The sequence below is a fragment of the Neurospora tetraspora genome (genome assembly GCF_033439725.1).
Source record: "Neurospora tetraspora strain CBS 560.94 chromosome Unknown B0H65scaffold_3, whole genome shotgun sequence".
Taxonomy (NCBI): Eukaryota; Fungi; Ascomycota; class Sordariomycetes; order Sordariales; family Sordariaceae; genus Neurospora; species Neurospora tetraspora.
Window position 1 is genome coordinate 3,582,271 of NW_026944385.1, and position 19,148 is coordinate 3,601,418.

General features: G+C 47.0%; 5 protein-coding genes across 5 annotated transcripts; 4 read left to right on the forward strand and 1 right to left on the reverse strand.

Annotated features, from left to right (window-relative positions):
- Nucleotides 1–2,040: 2,040 nt before the first annotated feature.
- On the forward strand, nt 2,041–2,914 carry B0H65DRAFT_169536 (uncharacterized protein). Its single transcript, XM_062821348.1, has one exon. The coding sequence runs from the start codon at nt 2,217–2,219 to the stop codon at nt 2,682–2,684; it is 468 nt and encodes a 155-aa protein (XP_062683302.1). The 5' UTR covers nt 2,041–2,216; the 3' UTR covers nt 2,685–2,914.
- Nucleotides 2,915–3,916: 1,002 nt separating this feature from the next.
- On the forward strand, nt 3,917–5,707 carry B0H65DRAFT_508158 (FAD binding domain-containing protein; the record flags this gene model as incomplete). Its single annotated transcript, XM_062828204.1, is given in 2 exon segments — nt 3,917–4,395; nt 4,408–5,707. The coding sequence occupies 2 exon segments, from the start codon at nt 3,917–3,919 to the stop codon at nt 5,705–5,707; spliced, it is 1,779 nt and encodes a 592-aa protein (XP_062683303.1).
- A 750-nt stretch (nt 5,708–6,457) lies between these two features.
- Nucleotides 6,458–8,140, reverse strand: B0H65DRAFT_424474 (PUA-like domain-containing protein; the record flags this gene model as incomplete). Its single annotated transcript, XM_062824515.1, has 2 exons — nt 6,458–7,867; nt 8,075–8,140. The coding sequence occupies 2 exons, from the start codon at nt 8,138–8,140 to the stop codon at nt 6,458–6,460; spliced, it is 1,476 nt and encodes a 491-aa protein (XP_062683304.1).
- A 5,517-nt stretch (nt 8,141–13,657) lies between these two features.
- Nucleotides 13,658–15,816, forward strand: B0H65DRAFT_462790 (general substrate transporter). The gene is made up of 3 exons (XM_062826659.1): nt 13,658–14,008; nt 14,110–14,848; nt 14,915–15,816. Exons 1-3 carry the CDS (start codon nt 13,932–13,934, stop codon nt 15,668–15,670), a joined length of 1,572 nt encoding a protein of 523 aa, XP_062683305.1. The 5' UTR covers nt 13,658–13,931; the 3' UTR covers nt 15,671–15,816.
- A 1,978-nt stretch (nt 15,817–17,794) lies between these two features.
- Nucleotides 17,795–18,429, forward strand: B0H65DRAFT_522949 (uncharacterized protein; the record flags this gene model as incomplete). The annotated part of the gene is made up of 2 exons (XM_062828781.1): nt 17,795–18,313; nt 18,394–18,429. 2 exons carry the CDS (start codon nt 17,795–17,797, stop codon nt 18,427–18,429), a joined length of 555 nt encoding a protein of 184 aa, XP_062683306.1.
- Between the last annotated feature and the right edge of the window lie 719 nt (nt 18,430–19,148).

Consider the following 19,148-nt stretch of genomic DNA (forward strand, 5'->3'; position numbering starts at 1 on the left):
ATGCGGCTAATTTATTCTTTTATTTTTACTATATTATATACATTGTATTTAATTGAAAGTATATTATATAATTGTACTCTATTAACGTTCTATAAATAATTAAATATTTAAGGATTTAGGTAGCCGAATTGTTAATATTATACTTCTATTAATTATTTTAAAGGTCATTGTATATATAAATTAATTTATTAATGGCGCGCTACGAACGAAGTTTTAGTAAATAAAAGAGGGATAATTTTAATAATTGTTTAAGTATAAATAATATTTAAATAATAAAAGAATAAGCTGTTAACTTTCTTTAGATAATTATTTAATAATCGATAATCCTAATAGAAACCCTACCTTCGCAATTAAAAATAGGAGATGAAGTTAATAGTAAAATTAAGGTAGAAGGCAACCTCCTTTAACCGCAACTTTAGAAGATTATTTTTACTTTTAATAACGATATCGACCTCCTTAAACCCTTTAATCTCTATTTAAATAATACTAACTTATAAAAAATTATCCGAATTAATATCACGAAAATAAAGGAAATGAATAGTTTTATTAAATATATAAAACGACTTACCTAAATCGAATATTATTAAATTTTTAAGAGGGTAAATTTCGTTTTTAGTTTCAAATGCCCTACTAATTTCAAAGGTTACTTTGTAAGCCCAATTTAATAATTATTCTAATTCTTCCTTTTCGATTTTCTCCTCCTTCTCTGAAAATTTAATTATTTCCTTAGCGAATTTTAAATATCTTGTGAAATTAATTTTGATAATGTATTTAATAGAAGGGTATGACTTAAACTATAAAAGCTTCGTATTTAAATTAACGTACTAATAATTTTTAAAAGAATAACAGCCTTTTTTATATACTTTATATATTATATTATTACCCTTCTTACGTAATTAAATTTGGGATTTATTTAATAGAAATTTTCTTTTCCCTACGCCCTTAGGCTTCTTATTCTTATTATTGTAATGAGCGTCCTCATTTTTAATATAATTATAACTATTATTATTATATCTCTAGCTATTGTATTTAATATTAGATTCGCTAGCGTTAAAGGTACTATAATAGATTCTTCCTTTTTTTCTAGCAGCGACCCCGCAACGAACGCTATTAATACTATACCGTTTAAAATCTCTATAAATTTTTATATATTTGAGAATATTAGTGGCTATTTCTTTATTAAATTTTTAAGCGTTATTGTACTACCTAAAATAAATAATTTTAACTATATTAATAAAATTAAAATACTATAAGTTGGTAACGAAAATTTACCGATTCTTTTATTTTATCCGTTATTTATCATAGTAAATTAAGTTTGCAATTAATTAATTTAATTTTTAAATTCCTTCGTAAAAATAACGACGGCTTTATAATATATTTTCCTTACTTTAATTTAATTATCGACCGTTTTATAATTCGTTATTTATTTAAAATTTCGATACTATTCGTTGCTATCCTATTTCTCCCTTATAATTCTATTTTATAGTCCGTAATTAATTAACAATTTTATCTAAGTACGTACGGCCTTATCGCTAATTATAAATTCCTTCTAATTTTTATTATTATTAGGATAGAGACTAACTTCTAATTTATAGAGCTATTTATTAATAAGGTCGTTCTTAGTAATAAAAATATCGATTATAATCTCGTTTTAATCGCGGTATTTAATAAATTCTTTATAATTAGTCCCGTTTTTATAAATAACAAATTAGGTATTAATACCGCTGTCGAAACTTACGAACTCCGCCTCTATATTACTAATACGGGTCTTTACTTCCTTAATTAAGAAGTAATAATTAAGATAAAGCTATTTCGGTACGGAAGGCTTCTTAGTCTTTCCTTAGAGCTAATCTTTAAGGGTATTAAGGATACATTTCGACTAGAATATAGGTTCCCATCGCGACTAATTGTTACCGTCTTTAAAGTAAACAATATTTTCTTTCGTTTTAGTAGGCTTTGAAAGGGATATTATAATCCGGTTATTATTTATTATTTAAATGTGCTAATTATTATATTAATAAGTTGTATATCAAACTATTAATTGTTAAATTTACTCGTGATTTATTGATTCTGTGTGTATCTGACTCGAGCGCTCTCTTCAGAAGGTATGGGGGTTCTGGGGGTAACCCATATTTGCCAAGACCTGTTAAATCAGGTGGCTGGGACTCTGGCGTCTAGCCTACATCTGGCCAGAATGCCACCCTAGAAACCAAACAATGCAACTCATCACCCTCTTCACCGGCGCTCTCACCGCCGCCATCTCCATCGGCACCGCCTCCGCCTTGCCTGCCTCCTCCTCCTCCGACACCAAGCGCGTGCCCATCCTCGGCGGCTTCCGCCTCTCCACCTCCGACACCTGCCCCATGGACCTCAGCTCCCAAAATTGGGAGTTCTACACGGTCAACTTCGGCGCCGCCTGCGGCGAGTGCACCGTGCCCAAGCGACAGTGTACCGGCAACGTCACCGAGACGTTCGACGCCCGCACCATCAGCGACGCCTACCTCAACCCCAAGTGCCAGATCACGCTGTACCAGAAGACCGACTGCTCGGATCCGGGCATTGTTAGTGGTAGCGGATGCTGGGCGCCCGAGGGCGGGATTAAGGCTTATAAGATTTCGTGCCCTTGGTGGGAGGAGCCGGCGGGTGCGGAGGGTGGAAGTTGGTTGAGGCCTTGTTATGAGTAGAGTGTTCTTTCTACTTGGCTGGAGGAAGGAAGAGGAAGATATTGATGAAGGATAAGAGATTGTTCGAGGAAATACCGGAACTTCAGCGAGCGTGTTTTAGAGGTGGGAATGGGGTCGAGTAAAGGCAGTGGAGGACAATGAGCTTGCTTCGTCAATTCTGATGAGGACACTTCGTGATCAGGGAATTTCACATTAATATTCCTTCATAATCTCATACACACATCTTGGCTTCTGCTTCTTGGTTTACCTTACCAACTTCCTCACAGAGATCGCGTCAAAACCATCAATCTGCCCCCTCCACCAAACGCATGACCTGCCAGGTCTAAATACTACCACAATGGAAAATCGGGGTGGGGTGCTCTTTCCAAGCGTAAACTCCAGGATATGTGATGGTTGGCAAGAGCTGTAAAATGACACTGTCTTGCCCATATATCATATAGACTTACAACGGAAGGTGGCACTACCTTGCCTCGCTGCGATGGTGGTGTACCGACTGGGTCCGTCTGCTGCCACCGCAGATTGACTCGTTTTTCAAATCATCTTGAACCGACCCGCTCGTTTCAGTATTGAACAAATATCGTTTATTTTGCCAAGGTCTTAATATCTCCGGTACACTCCCGATCGCTACCCCGGATCCGGGGGAGTAAGAGCCGTGAACGAGACCCGCACTCATCGCCGATCCGTGGGGTGGAGACCCGGATCTCGGAGACGTCACAGTGGGTCCTTTGCCGGTGTAAGTCGGTGCGGGCTTCCGACGGTGAGCATCGCTGGGCCATTCAAACTGAAACCAGCATCATTTCGTTTTCTTTAGAGAGTTCAAGTCTTTCGGAGGAGTAACACAGACTCAAAAGTCAAAGGTCGGAACCTCCAATGCTCCTTCCCCTTCCCCTCCTCCCAACGAGACCCTGAAACCCTTGTGCGGGGAAGTGCTTCTCCGAATGCATTGGTCTCTGAACCGAGGCACCCGAGAGAGGCCGCGTGACCGCCAACATGAGAGCCCATCATTATCGCTGAACAGCGTCATCCGTTGACATCCAACTGCAGCAAGACATCGCCATCCGGTATCAGTCTTCAGACCAGTAAAAAGCGATCGCCCGCAACAATCTCCCAACACCACTCTCGACCTCAATCGCAACAATCCGGATCACACCACCTTTCTTTCCCCCCAACTTCCACCGACAATCACTCCCACCACTCCCACCACGACCTCCCATTGAAACCTCCCCATCACAATGTCCTCACGAACCCCTTCCTCTCCGGGTCCAAGTCCAACCCCCCTCCCGACCCCAACCAAACAACACCCCATAATAATAATCGGCACCGGCCTCTCCGGCCTCGTCGCCGCCTTCGAGCTCTCGCGCGCCAACATCCCCTGTCTCCTACTCGACCAAGAACCGCGCTCCTCACTGGGGGGCCAAGCCTTCTGGTCCCTCGGTGGTCTCTTCATGGTCGATTCGTCCTTCCAGCGACGGATGGGCATCCGCGACTCGCGCGCCCTCGCGCTTCGCGACTGGTTATCCTCTGCACAGTTTGATAAGTTAGAGAAAGAAGATTACTGGCCCCGCCGGTGGGCGGAGGCGTTTGTGGATTTTGCCACGGACGAGATGGAAGATTATGTGAAGGCGAGGGGATTGGGGTTCTTGGTGAATGTCGGCTGGGCGGAACGCGGGGATGGGAGGGGGGCGGGCGGGCATGGGAATAGCGTGCCGCGGTTTCATGTTAGTTGGGGCACGGGGCCGGAGGTGGTGAGGGTTTTTAGGGAGCCTGTCGAAAAAAAGGAGAGGGAGGGGGTGGTGGAGATGAGGTTTAGGCATTGTGTTGATGAGATTGTGGTTGATGAAGGCACGGGACGGGCGGTCGGGGTGAGGGGGAGGGTGTTGGAGGATCAGGAAGGTGATGGGGCGGTGCCGAGGGGGGTGAGCAGTTCGCGGGTGGCGACGGGGGAGTTTGAGATTCGTGGTGCGGCGGTGATTATTGCTAGCGGAGGAATCGGAGGGAATCTGGAGAAGGTGAAGAAGAATTGGCCGATTGATCGACTCGGTCCCAAAGTGCCGGCGACCATGGTCATGGGCGTGCCGGCGCATGTGGACGGGCGGATGATTGACATCGCCGAGGGCGTGGGAGCGAGCGTGATCAACAAGGACAGAATGTGGCACTACACCGAAGGATTAAAGAACTGGGATCCCATCTGGCCCGGCCACGGCATCCGAGTGTTGCCTGCCCCCTCGTCGCTCTGGCTAGACGCCACAGGCAAGAGACTGCCTCCCTTCCTATTTCCCGGATGCGACACGCTGGCGACGCTCAAGCACATCTGCAGCACGGGCTACGACTACTCGTGGTTCATCTGCAACCGCACCATCGCGGCGCGGGAGTTTGCACTCTCGGGATCAGAACAAAACCCGGACATCACCAACAAGAGCATCGTGCAGACGCTCCGGCAGCGCGTCTTCAGCTCCAACGGCACCGTTCCCGTGCAGAACTTCGTCAAGCACGGCGAGGACTTTGTTGTGAAGGACAACCTCGAGGACCTGGTGGCCGGCATGAACGAGCTGATGGAGAAGACGGGCGGTGGTGTCCGCCTCGACTACGCCGCTATCAAGGAGGAAGTCGAGGCCCGAGACAGCCAGTTCGATAACCCGTACTCCAAGGACGCGCAGGCGATGCTCATCAACAGCACGCGGAATTACTGGCCGGATCGGAGAAGCCGGGTGGCGCCGCCGCACAAGCTGTTGGATAAGAAGCACGGTCCGCTGATTGCGGTGCGGATGAATCTGCTTACGAGGAAGACGTTGGGCGGTATTGAGACTAACCTGAGCAGCAATGTCATGAGGACGGATGGCACTCCGTTCCCGGGTCTGTACGCGGTCGGAGAGGCGGCTGGTTTTGGAGGGGGTGGTGTCCATGGGTATAACTCTCTCGAGGGAACGTTTTTGGGCGGGTGTATCTTCTCTGGCAGAGCAGCTGGTCGTGCCATTGTGGAAGAGGTTCTTGGGACAACAACGGGTTTGCAAGCGAAGCTTTAAATTTTTTGAATCACATTGTCAAGTGTAAGTGTGAGGTCACAAAGCATTGGAAAAGTCACTTGAGGACAGAGTTAAGCACGGTTTCACTGCACGATCAACTTGGATATATAATGAGAAATGAGTGTTGTATTTGTATAACGAAAGACTCTTCCTATCTAACAATATACGAAAAGGTTTTGAACAGAATAGCAGAGCGATATGAAAGTAACCGACAATCCGAAAGCCAACTTCTGCCTAACGACGGTATGGCATCCTCAAAAGTCTCAAACTGAAAAGAAAATAAACTTGTTGCTTCTCTGGTATCCTGCTCGACAGTACTACTACTAAACCAATTTTGCCCGTTTGCCAACTACCGCACTTGTCATTCTCGTTCCTTCTTACTCATATCGTATTCCCTTATGTTCTTTGCCCCTCTGGCTGAAGAGGCTGCAACGCCTCGTGGTCCATGAACGTCTCTCCCTCCTTTTGGTGTGTAACTTCTTTTTTTTGTGGTTGTTTTCTTTTTGTGTTAGATCGAAACGGTTGACGCCTGCGTGATTGCGGTAGAGAGTATGCGGGAATAGCGGAAGTGCTGGGAGGAAAACAAGGTGATGGTGAAAAGGTATGTACATTTCATAACATTTTGGGGTGTGCTTGAGGCCATCAAGCCCAGTGATAAGTGGTGTAGTTTGACTGCAATCGTGGGGTGTGAAGGCGAAGCATCTTGAGAAGTCTGGCTGTGCTGTGGAAGGAAACAGGCTTGAGATCCCTCTAGTATCCATCCTTGATCTTGTCGAAGTGCTGCCGTTGCTCCCTGGTTGGATATTTTTGGACATCCTCCCATGAGCGACCATCATTCTCCGAGTCCGGGAGCCGTTCAAGCTTGAATTTTTTGTACACGCCGTTGTTCTTGTTTGTGTCGAATCCTTGAGCGACGACCTTGTAAAGCCCATCATATCGAATGCCAACTGTGGGGTAGATGGGACTGCGCCTAGCATCAGAAGTGGTTCCTGCGTGTCGCAATACCCGCACTGGCTTGCCCTTCTTTAATGAAATCTCTAAACTTCTTGTCGCGTTACTGGTTTCGGCTTTCAAAGGGTTGGCATTCGTGCTTTTGTCCGCGCTGTACCAAAGCTCGGTGCCCTTGTCCTCGTTCAGGTCCCGGTAAACTGAGTTCGCTGATACAACGATAGAGTAGGCTCCCAGATCAGCATGGCCGGTAATGCCCGCCTGAGGCGCACCGTGAGCTCCGTGAAAGTGAGCAGCCTTCTGATACGGCCACCAAGCACCGGGAATGTGGTCGTTGTGGCCAAAAACCTTGGCTTTGCGTTTCTCGTGATGGTAGCGAGGATCCAAAAATAAAACAGCTCGACCTGTCTCTGTCGTCTTGCGAGCCAGGCCATGCATGATGCCTCGGAGGCCCCAAACCGGATGGGAAGCGGGGGGAAGTTGGATAACTTCTGTGTAAGCGGAAGAGCGGGGGTCAGGGCTTTGTCTACCCTTTTTGCTGGATGTAGCAACGGCGGAACCCAAATTATCTGCCTCGAGTCCTTCTTCTTCTTCGTGATCTGTAAAGCCCTTACCCCATTCTTCGGCCTCATACTTGTTCAGTACTTCTTGAGCTAGTAGCGACAAGTCTGGGGCCATTCTGTCCAATGTTTCCGGAAAGTCGGGGGGCAAATAGAACGCGAGTACCTTATCGAGGCCAAGCTTCTTGAATTCAGGCTTTGGCTCTACTTCGTGCTGAAGCCAAAATAGGTAGACGCGCATATTTCTGATATAACTTTGTATTTCTTCCTCAGTGAGTTTCTTGGCGTGGTCAGGCCGCTTCTTTGTCATGGAGAGAAGTTTTTTGAGCTGTTTCCACCCCTCCTCAACAGAGTCAACCCAGACACTAGCTGTGTTTTCGTCCGCGGGGGTAGCTTCAACCGTCGGCTGAGCCATTTCGACGTCCTTGTCGGTATCATTATCGGTTACCGGGGAAGGAAGCTGTGTCGGGGTGGCGTTTGAAGGAAGGTTTGAAGACCGGGAAGTCAGAATTTGGCCAGAAGGCTCGCCGGGAGACTCCATGTCGGCTACTGGGACTCGCGTCTGCACTTGCGGTGCCGATGAAATGGTAGGGAGGGCACTGACTGCCTCGGATGGCAATTTGAGTTTCGGCGCAGGTCGTATTCTCTGTTTCTGATACGGGTTAGCAGGGTCAGGATGGGGTGGATGATTGGGACATGCATCGGAATTGTAAAAAAAAATATGTATATTCCTCCAGAATATCACGCGGGGTGTGATGGCGATCCGAGTGAAGAAACCGCACTGGTGGGTGGGCAAGCCAGAGTGAAGGGTAATGATTTCGGGAGAAGACGAAAGTAAAGCGATGATGGGGTGACTTACGTCTGAAGATTTTTTGATGCGGTTCTGAGAAAGACTCCCGGTACGTCCACGGTTCTTGGATATCATTTGAGGCGAGGTAGGTGACAAGAGCGAATGCTTCCTTCTGTGGAGGCCGCACTCAGATTTGCGGTTTTGTTTAGGTTGCTTCTTCATCTTTTATTTTGGAAGTAGTCTTATTTGTAGTGGGAAGCTGCCGTCCTGATCTCCCGGCTTCAATTGCAAGGGCAGGAGCAATTCACTGTATCACCCCGACAGCAAGAGCGCCGAACTGAAGCTGGGATGAATCAATGTCGTCTCGGCAACAGGCAGGCACCGCAATGCGTGAACAATCCCCTTGATGCGACGAACTGATGCGATGAAATAGTATGTCGTCACTCATCAAGCGACGGATTGCGTATGTAGTTGAGCAATTGAGCAACCCTCCAAGTGTTATGAATGAGTTGTAGGTACTGAGTACTGTCTATATATAAACTGCTTCTGTTTGATGTTCACGTTCCGAGTACGGGACGATGTTATCAAACGGAAGTCACCTTCAAGTCGACTGCGAACGCTAGAGGACTTGACGGTTATACGATCGAGGGTTTATCTGATCTTAATTGATTGATAGCTTCTCATGTTTTAGTCATGTAGAAGCGATGCCATGTATATGCATGTGCATCAGACAGTTCTAAATGCAGACGTCAGTCGTGCAAGTACGAGTGATGAGTCTCAAGTACTTATATATGCAGTGCAGTGCGTGAACTTGAATGAGTGGAGGAGTGCGCTCGGTTGGTTGTGAAGGTGAGACGCGGTGAGAGGTGTTGATAAAAGGTAAGATGCGACGGGAGGTGTGACAAAGAATGCAAATGAATTGATAGGATGAGACGGAACCAATGAAAGAAAAGAGGAAAATAATTATAAACGGAAGATGCGGGGTGGATAGAGAACATATACTTATAAAAAGTGGGTCTTGTAACGTAGCATTGGCATTCTCTTCTTGGCTATTTGAACGAATTAAAAAATATTTCTTTTATTTAATTGTAATAATTTGTTTAATTTATTGAATTTATTTAATTAATGTCATTTATTTAATTCATTTAATTTATTTATTTTATTTAATTTATTTATTTAACTGAATTTATTTATTTGATTTGATTCATTTAATTTATTTAATTTATTTAATTTATTTAATTTATTTAATTTATTTAATTTATTTAATTTATTTAATTTATTTAATTTATTTAATTTATTTAATTTATTTAATTTATTTAATTTATTTAATTTATTTAATTTATTTAATTTATTTAATTTATTTAATTTATTTAATTTATTTAATTTATTTAATTTATTTAATTTATTTAATTTATTTAATTTATTTAATTTATTTAATTTATTTAGTTAATTTTAATTCCATTTGATTCCATTTGATTCTATTTAATGTCATTTAATTCAATTAATTCAATTGATTTATCTATTTATTTATTTATTCTATATGTAAAGTAATATCATCGATTAAATTAAATTAATCTAGTACAGTCAAATAATTTGGTCACTTTATTAAATTTACTTAATTAATTAAATTGAATAATAAACCCAATTTAATGCATTTTACTAATTCAAACAATTTTACAATTTTTTTTTTTTAGCTAAATAGATTCACTATATTTAAATAACTTAGTCGCTTGAATTAATTTAATTGCTTAATTGTTTAATTGCTTAATTGTTTAATTGTTTAATTGTTTAATTGTTTAATTGTTTAATTGTTTAATTGTTTAATTGTTTAATTGTTTAATTGTTTAATTGTTTAATTGTTTAATTGTTTAATTGTTTAATTGTTTAATTGTTTAATTGTTTAATTATATTCATTATATACATTATATTAATTATTCGCATTATTTACTTAACATTTTGAATTTGATTATTTCAACTAATATACTTTATACAATACATTTAAATACTTCAATTAATACGTATGTTTCCAATTATTTTATCAATTTTAATAAATGTAATATATTTTAATTGATTTAATAAAGACATCTAATCATTTAACATTTTAACATTTTAATATTTTAATATTCTGTGACGAACGGCAGTCTGATCTGCCTAAATGAGATAGCTGAAGGAAGTAAACTATCAGGTGCAGTTCGGTGAAGCCAAAAGGTTCACAACAAGTATCGTTATACGTGTCTCTGATGACGATGGTCTATTGACTACTGTCGAACTATCTGACAATCCGAGTTCTCCAGTCGTCCCTTTATACTCTGGTGATTCTAGTTACATGTGTCTGGCTCATTGATCGTGAACTGGCTCATGAGCCTTCAGACGTCTCATGAGCTTCTTCTCGGCTCATGAGCTCTTGTCTGTCTCATGAGCCTGTCTTGGCAGATGTGAGCCCTCCTTGCTCCGATCCTGGCTCTTATTCCTGGGAAGGTTACACCACCCAGCCTTCACGTGGCTGTTGTGTTCCCGGTGGCTTGGTTGGCCCGTGTCATCGCTTAAAGTTCGTAACATATTCTTATGTTCACAATTTTTTATTTAATTTTCTATATAATGTCACAATGCTTAAACTATCTCTACGATGCGAGCCTCTGATAATTAAATGTTCCCATCGTCCCTTTTCACTTTTCTTATTGGACAGTCTTCATTTTCGGGCCCACACCATACTCGCCTCTTTGTTCTCGTCATAGGTCCTTCATCTTTCCATTACCTTCCAGCGCGATCCAAGCCATGCGTCGCGTTCTTTATTCTCGATACAAACAGTTCGTTGCCTCGCTCAGCAGTCTGAACTGCAACTACGCTATTTCCGATGTCATACTGTACTACCCGATTTCACTCACACCTGTTGCGTCGTCTTCTTGTCGCTTTTCTCTACATTACTTCGCCATCCCCGAGGATCATACCGCCTGCCTGTGGGAGTAGCAATTGGTCATTCCACCTAGACAACGGTCACTTCGAGCACTTCTTTCATCTTTACTACTCTACCAGCGCTTCTATCGAATTGCGCCCCCAAGGTGCGATTGCCTCCCGTCATCTAGTTTCTCACAGTAGAGTTTTGTTAGTGACTCCGTCTGCTCATTCAGGCTTCGATCTGACAGTGCCCGGTTGGACCAACATGGGCAGATCATCCCCTCGAGGAAAACCCTAACCCCACGCAATTGCCACCCAACAGTGTCACAGACATCGTTCGTCCACCAGCACATCTTCTCTTGTACACGGTCAGGAACATGATTCCGCTGTGCCATGCTACATCCCGCAAACTGGCCATACCAAGGGTCAGGCCCTCAGGATGCATCTTGATTCACCATCATCCCGGGATCGAAAACCGGCGATGCGTCCCTGCACACCAACTACCACCATGAACTTGGGAAACATTGCAAGGCCATCCTAAGATACAAGTGTGCAACTCTTCCACAGTCCTGCGCAGTGGATGTCTTGGATTTCTTGTGCGGTGTCATAGGTACATGCAGGGTATCGCACCCTTTATGCTTCGGACCGTGACATGTACCCGGGAGGGCATACGCACAACCGGGCTGTTACGCACCAACACCATGCCTTCTTGAGCGACGCATGGCAGATGGACCCTTTTGACAGACCCGACTTCCCTTCACAAATAAAGTTGCAGTAGTGATGCATCATGTTCGGAGATCTGGAAGCTTCAAGTGAGCGATGATCCATCCAAATACAACACAGTATCGGATCCCGGCTGAGTTTGGCGATAGTCAAGGTGTTTCTGTCTCACGTTCTTTTGTTGATCGTGACATGGAGAGCCTCGCGATTTGCCTTGTTGCAACTTTGTTTTTCTACTGCTCTTACACTAGTGTAGAGCCCCCGACAGCATATGAAGGTCTTCATATCACCCGCTTTTGGGAAGGATCTTGCATCCTGATTCATGGTCGCTGTCCCATGTTGGCTAAATTTTTCAGCTTGGGTTTTGACCGAGATGTTTCACATGGCTCCAGAGGCCACAGAGAAATAATGGGATGACTTCTTAGCCTGGGCCAAAACAGCAAAATATTGGACGGCATCTGCTTTCAGACAGGAATATTGCATACAAGTCGACAACCAACACCCATGAACATCACGAGAACCATGTCAAAAGATTCGCCGGGAATCTACGGTATCGTACAGTTTTTGCATTCCGTACATCGCACAGCACACATTCATCGCAGAGGGGTTCACCGTTGGAACTTGGGCTGAACCAATCAGGCATCTGAATGTTTAATTCGGTACCTTATTCCCCGATATCTGGGTCTCCAATACTCGAGCCGTTCCAATCATATTATTTCAGCTTACTAGTCATGCAAAATAATCTACGAAGGGGCCTCTCTTTGGCCGCTTCCCGACCTCGATAGCATCAGTCACCGCACAATTAAACCAGGACCGGAATTCCACTCTCCCACGGTTATCAACCTATCCCGCTTAGGACGAGTAACCTCGATGCTAACATTTGATAGCATCACTTGCAAAGTCACGACAATATGGCTTCTCTCAAGTTCTCCGTAACTTGTCCCGGTCCACCTCCGTACTCCAGTAGGTTCCGAAGTGATGGAATGGGGTCATGAGAGAATGAGGAGTAACATATCGTGGGGTAAAACCCGGGGTTTGGCGGAGACCAGCAAGACGGGTGTAACGTCTGGAAAGGGACAAAGCCGTTGGTGTTGTTGGTCATGGATGGCTGGTCATCGTCGGTCTTGGCTGGCTTCTTTGAGCGTGGTTCTCCCGTGGTTGCGCTTCAAAGTTCACCAGACTTCTTGGCCAGCCCCTTGTCCTCCCGCCGCCCCTTTCTCCGATCAGCACGGCGAACTCCCGAAACGGCTCGACTGTTGCATGGCATGTCCCCAACCCGTCGCTTTTTGTCGCTTTCTTCACATTGAAGTTGGAGAAAGAGACGAAAGCTTACAAGCGCACCTATCACGGCCCCGGACTCTCTCCGCATCCCCGCGTCCCCGCATCCCCGCACCCCGCAAATCTCGTCTTGCGTCCCTGCTTCCTGGGCCTGGCTTACATGCCCTTGATTGGAGGAACATCCAACTTCCTCCTGTCTTTCACGGCCCGCAACACACGACACCAGCGACCAGCCGCCTTGCTTGTCTCACAGTCTCGCACGACTTTTCCACAGCCTTTTACCGCCGTGCTACCTGCCACCCTTCCTTCGCCCGAACCAACAACATCTTCTCGGCCCTACCAGCGCCAGAACACAGCATGGACCCCACTTCACGAATATCACGGTAACGTTGAACCGAGCGAAAGAGGGTATCGATTATGCAGAAGACAAAACTCATGTACCTTCTCGCCCTTTGGTGGCCAAGCTGTGTCTCTTGGCGCCAAATCCTACGTCCATCCCAAAATCACTTTTTTTCGATACTTTCGTCACAACTTTACGAAAAGTCACTACATCAAAAAACGGATTAAACCAGTAAATTCAGCGCGCCTAGAAGGGGGCCTATTGCTCGGGTTAGCTTTACATCGGGTTATGGCGAGGTTGATGTAGCGGTTAGAAGAAGAAGTATCGTCGAAATCATAGGTACATAGGTTTTTGGTTTGGCTTACAAGGCGTGGGCGAGAAGGTACATGAGTTTTGTCTTCTGCATAATCCGTTTCCGGAAAGAGGCCATCTTACCCGGTTTCATTGCAGGCCAAGCTCAACCTCCTTCCGGGGATGCCTGCATCCTTTTCACGAGTGATGCAACATAAATGATTCCAAGTTGATGGTCCTCCGGGGGTGGGGACCTGGTTCTGTCTCGGGGAAGACATATGTATAAGGGGGACTCCCAGTTCTCTCCAAGGGAAGAAGCCAGCGTCTCTGTTCAAGACTTTGTCTCTTTTCAACTCCTCGAGATATCCGTAGTCAGCGCAACTGCTGCGGGAAACAATCAAGATGGGGCTCGGGCTTAAGCTACCGACAATCTACAATGTCTACCTCGTGGCTATCATTGCCACCTTGGGTGGTGCACTGTAAGTTCCATCCCAATCTTTCCAATACTCAACTCGGTGTTCTGGTTACACACAAGCAAAGACATGACTAGATAGATGCTGACCACTCTTTGATGCTCCAGCTTCGGCTTCGATATCTCTTCCATGTCCGCCATCGTCGTAACCGACCAATACATCAACTACTTCCACAACCCCTCCGGTGTCATCCAAGGAGCCATCGGCTCCGCCCTCGCTGCCGGCTCCGTCGTCGGTTCCGCCATCGCCGGTCCTCTTTCCGACAAGATCGGTCGCCGTGACTCCATCTTCTTCGCCTGCTTCTTCTGGCTCATCGGCACCTCCGTCCAGGTAGCCTGCAAGAACTATGGCCAGCTCATCGCTGGCCGTGTGCTCAACGGCTTCACCGTCGGCATCACCTCCTCCCAGGTGCCCGTCTACCTTGCCGAGATCGCCAAGGCAGAGAAGCGTGGTTCCTTGGTCATCATCCAGCAGCTCGCCATCGAGTTCGGTATCCTGATCATGTACTTCATCGGCTACGGCTGTGCGTCGATCGAGGGCCCTGCTTCCTTCCGGACTGCGTGGGGCATCCAGTTCATCCCCTGCTTCTTCCTCATGCTCGGTCTTCCCTTCTTGCCCAGGTCGCCCAGATGGCTGGCCAAGGTTGGCAGGGATCAGGAAGCCATTGCTATCCTGGCTAACATCCAGGCTAATGGCAATGTTGATGACCCCAGAGTCATTGCCGAGTGGGAGGAGATTGTCACCGTCATGAACGCCGAGCGTGAGGCCGGCCAGGGCTGGAGGAAGTTCGTCAAGAACGGCATGTGGAAGCGTACCATGGCTGGTATGACTGTGCAGGCTTGGCAGGTACGTTGTTTCATCATTCCTCCCTTTAACTCGTCAACAAATCAGCGACTAACCCTCATCTCACAGCAACTCGCCGGCGCCAACGTAATCGTCTACTACCTAACCTACATCGCCCAAATGGCCGGACTCACAGGCAACGTAGCCATGGTGACCTCAGGCATCCAATACGCCGTCTTCATCATCTTCACCGGCGTAATGTGGCTCTTCATCGACAAGACCGGCCGCCGCACCCTTTTAGTCTACGGCGCCTTGGGAATGGCTTTCTGCCACTTCGTAGTCGGCGGCGTCATGGGCGCGCACCACGACAACGTGCCCGAGGGAGTCGGCGGCAACGCCAACATCGTCATTTCGGTACACAAGGGCGCGCCCGCCAACACGGTCATCCTGTTCTCCTATCTGCTCATCGTCGTCTACGCTTTGACGCTGGCCCCCGTCTGCTGGATTTATGCGGCAGAGGTCTGGTCCTTGGGCACCCGCGCCACCGGTATGTCCATGGCTGCCATGTCCAACTGGGTGTTCAACTTTGCGCTGGGCATGTTCACGCCGCCGGCGTTTGTCAACATTACTTGGAAGCTGTTTATCATTTTCGGTGTGCTCTGCGTCGCGGCGGCGGCCTGGTTCTGGGTGTTTTATCCGGAGACGTGCGGTAAGACGCTGGAGGAGATTGAGATCCTGTTTGGTGATGAGGGTCTGAAGCCTTGGAAGACGAAGAAGGGTGAGTCGAGACTTGCGGCGGAGATTGAGGCTGTTAAGGCGAGGAAGACGGTGGAGAACGAGATTGAGGTGCATGAGCATGAGCATAAGAATGATGAGAAGGTTTAAGGGGTTGATGAATCAGTGTGGTGTGGTGTAGTGTTTGGGAGCGGAGGTGGAGGAAGGCAGTGTCAGTGTGGTTGGTTTTTCCGTTATAGTTAGCAAGATACCCGGAGCAGAGATATGATTAATGAGAAGAATATGTGTACATGTCAGCCTGATTGCCCTGTAGCAATGTCTCTGGCCACAGGATCGTCCGCATCCGTGACTGCCGGTCTGCTTGTTTCCCTTCATACCATATTGCTCCGATTCAGTCCATCTCGCATCCCATGTCACACAACGTTTATTCAGTATCATCAACACCACTGCCGTTACTCGCCACCACCACCGCCTTAACCGCCCTCACACCACACGATATTACACCACCATTTAGATATAGGGCGCCAAACTAGGCAACACCCCCCTATACGCCGTCCCGCTAGGCGGTTCCATCCCATAGATATAGCTTCGCCCTCGTGGGTGGGAGCTAAGTGGAGGTTTCATATGGAATATGAAATTCAACGAATGAGTGGCCTGGTAAGTTGGGGGAAATGCAGGTCCCGCTCGACATTGCTGATCATGCTTTCATCACTGACTTGTTGTTAAGAGATTGCTAACGGCATATAGGCCGCTTTCCGCCGTGGAGGTGACAAACCCATGTGGTCTCATCCTCTTCATGTGCCGGGGCCGTCATAAGTTGTACTAGATTCATTTCGTGGTGACTACCTCCATTGGAGGGCCCTATCAGGCTCAAGGTCAGAAGTTTCAGTCACTGACACTCATGGCAAAAAGCATATACAGTCCAATTTTGGCTTGGTGTTAGGCTGGTTCTTTAGGCGAGGTATTGAAAAGGACTTTGAAGGCGGCAGGAACACATCAGAGTGTTTGACCCAAGCTAAGAACATCCAGGCAAAGGACTTGTCTCGTCATCTAGTCAGAATAGGATCTTGTCCTCCCACTAAGGAAAGGCACAAAGACGGATAGGGGATTTGACAATAAATTCACACTCTAACAGACGTACCATGTCCGGACTGTGTTTTACGTCCCAGGGACTTCAAGTTGCAACGAGGGAAGGAATCCGTGCTCAAGTCTGAGAGTGGCATCGATTTGGACAGAAAACTGCAACATGAGTGATTACCGTCATCCAACTCAACTCTCGTCTTCAACTGTGATCACTGCAGAGCACTCAGCAGTGCAACCGGAGACGCCCCTTCCGCCCTATTTCAGCCGCCATACGGCATGAGATCAGGGCCCGCGGCACTCACTGCAAGGAATGAAGGGCCAATGAACAGGAGTAATGACGGTTCATGAGCAAGTTACCTAGCAGACCGGGACTCAAAAGACTTACGTGGAGTGAGTGATGAGACTACAGTGCTGTACGTATGCCAGTCATCCGCGGCCTTGTAGTCAGAAGCATGTGTCGTATGTGAGGGAAAATGCTTGAAGCAAGTGAAAGAGATGGAAAAGTGTCTGGTTCTGTGGAGTCAGAAAATAATACAACCATGAAGTTTGGGGAGCCCAGATCCAGGCGGGGCGCACCTGCCGGTCCCGACATCGCGAGTAGCAAAGAAGGAACGAACAGAAAGCGCAGTTTCTTCATCGCTCTTGCCTGACAGTTGTAGTGACCGTCACTACGACAAGAAACATTAATTGCACAATGTCAATCAATGACTGGAGCTCCACCTGCTTCCACTTTTGCTGTTGCTGCTTCTTTCCTTGAAGAGCCAGCGATGCCAAAGCGAATTCGGGTTCCGCGTCCGTCCTCCGGTTATTAACATGGCACACACGGCACGAATGCGGAGAGAGCCATATAACACGCCGGGATAATCTGGGGTAGCCAGTAAAAGGCTGGAAGATCTTTTCCCGGCAGATAGATTGCATGATTCCATATAGATTGCTGGAAGGGCCGTATCCCACGTTGAGCTCGGAATCACACATGCTCCATCCGTACTCAGGAGAGTGAGTGATGGTTAGGGAATACCACACAAGGTATTACCACAAAATTCATAAACTCTTCCTGAGTGCCGTAGACACTGACTGCCTTGCACAATCGACGTCTTCACCCATTCACACGGACGATCCCAGGCTCACGCCCATCTTCCCATTCACGCTGTCCACCTCATCGATACAGAGGAGTGAAGATCAACCGCCAAAATGCTCTCCCCTCTCATCCTCACCATCACCCTCCTCGCCAGTCTCACAAGCCTAGCCATCTCCTCCCCCATGCCCCAAGCGACCAGCGTCCCCACCCCCACGACCCTGCAATCCGGCGCCTACTGGATCCGCGCCGTCGTCCAGCCCAACTACCACAAATATCTCCAAACCAAACCAGCCAACATTCCCGGCACCGCCATCCTCGAGTCTTACACGACAGCAGGGCAGTTCAACATCGTCGAAGGGCAGCTGGTCAACAAAGTGTCCAACCCGCCGCTGTACATGTGGGTGGAGGAGCCGGCCGACAAGGCGAACCCGCCGCGGACGCTGGCGACGTGGTTTAATACTACTCGAAACCCTTTCGGAACGTTTGCGTGGCAGGGGGACACGCTGACGTGGTCGGTACCGAGTGTCAAGAGGCAGAATGTGGCGGCTTGGTTGGTGTGTAAGAACCAGGCGCTGTTTGTGAATACGGGCGCTTATGGGTATCAGACGCCAAGCGGGTGCGCGGATCAGACGGTGGGTGTTGCCTCTTTTTCTTACCCCCTTTCGCTCTCACTGGTGGTGTTCAATGTGAGTAGGGCTAAGGGATGAGATAGATACACTACTACAACGACAAGACTGCGAACAACTAGTGGAGGGCAAAGGACGGGAAACAAAGGGGTCGGGTGCTGAAAGGGTTGAATGGCTAGCGACGTCCCAAATAATACCACGTTTAAGCACCCTCTCATCCACGGCGCTGTACAATGTCGAGTCAGTCACTTAGTGATCCGCGTCCTTGGTGTTCAAGTCACCGAAGGACAACCCTCCCCCACTGTGGATGTTCCAAAGCGGCGGTGAATGCTGCCGGAAGTATCCAAGCGATCTGAGGACATTTTCTATATGCCACTCCGTCCACCCAGTCAACTACAATGGCAGCAAACAGCTGGGGATAATCGTACTCATAATGCCGAGGCGTCCTTCCCGCCACTTTCTGCACCTTCATAATGTAGTCCTCTTCGCGCACCACGTGCATCATGTCTTCGTGAGAAGCTGGCGAGCCCGGTGGTTGTCTGCTGCTGGACAGGGGATAGGATCCGCGTGCTATAACAATGACGCTCTGCCTTCCTTTCAACCTGGCAGGGTATCCACTCCGCTGTTCTGGGCTGTTCCAGCGAAGCGTGCCGCACGGTATCCCGTACTTGTCTCGCAAGTAAGCAAAAGGGACTACAGGTAACGTGCTCGGCTCTGTAGGATCACCGGTGTATACTTCGAAAGAAGCACAGAGGGTGTAAAACCGGAGTGTTCCTTCTATGAGGGGGGCTTCTAAGCGTTTGTCCATGAATGGGTATTCGACGACTTCCACATTGCCGCA

Coding starts and splice junctions, on each gene's coding strand:
- B0H65DRAFT_169536 (XM_062821348.1), top strand. CDS start 2,217: ATGCAACTCATCACCCTCTTCACCGGCGCTCTCACCGCCGCCATCTCC.
- B0H65DRAFT_462790 (XM_062826659.1), top strand. CDS start 13,932: ATGGGGCTCGGGCTTAAGCTACCGACAATCTACAATGTCTACCTCGTG. Junction 14,009..14,109: donor GCCACCTTGGGTGGTGCACT/GTAAGTTCCATC, acceptor TTGATGCTCCAG/CTTCGGCTTCGATATCTCTT. Junction 14,849..14,914: donor TGACTGTGCAGGCTTGGCAG/GTACGTTGTTTC, acceptor CTCATCTCACAG/CAACTCGCCGGCGCCAACGT.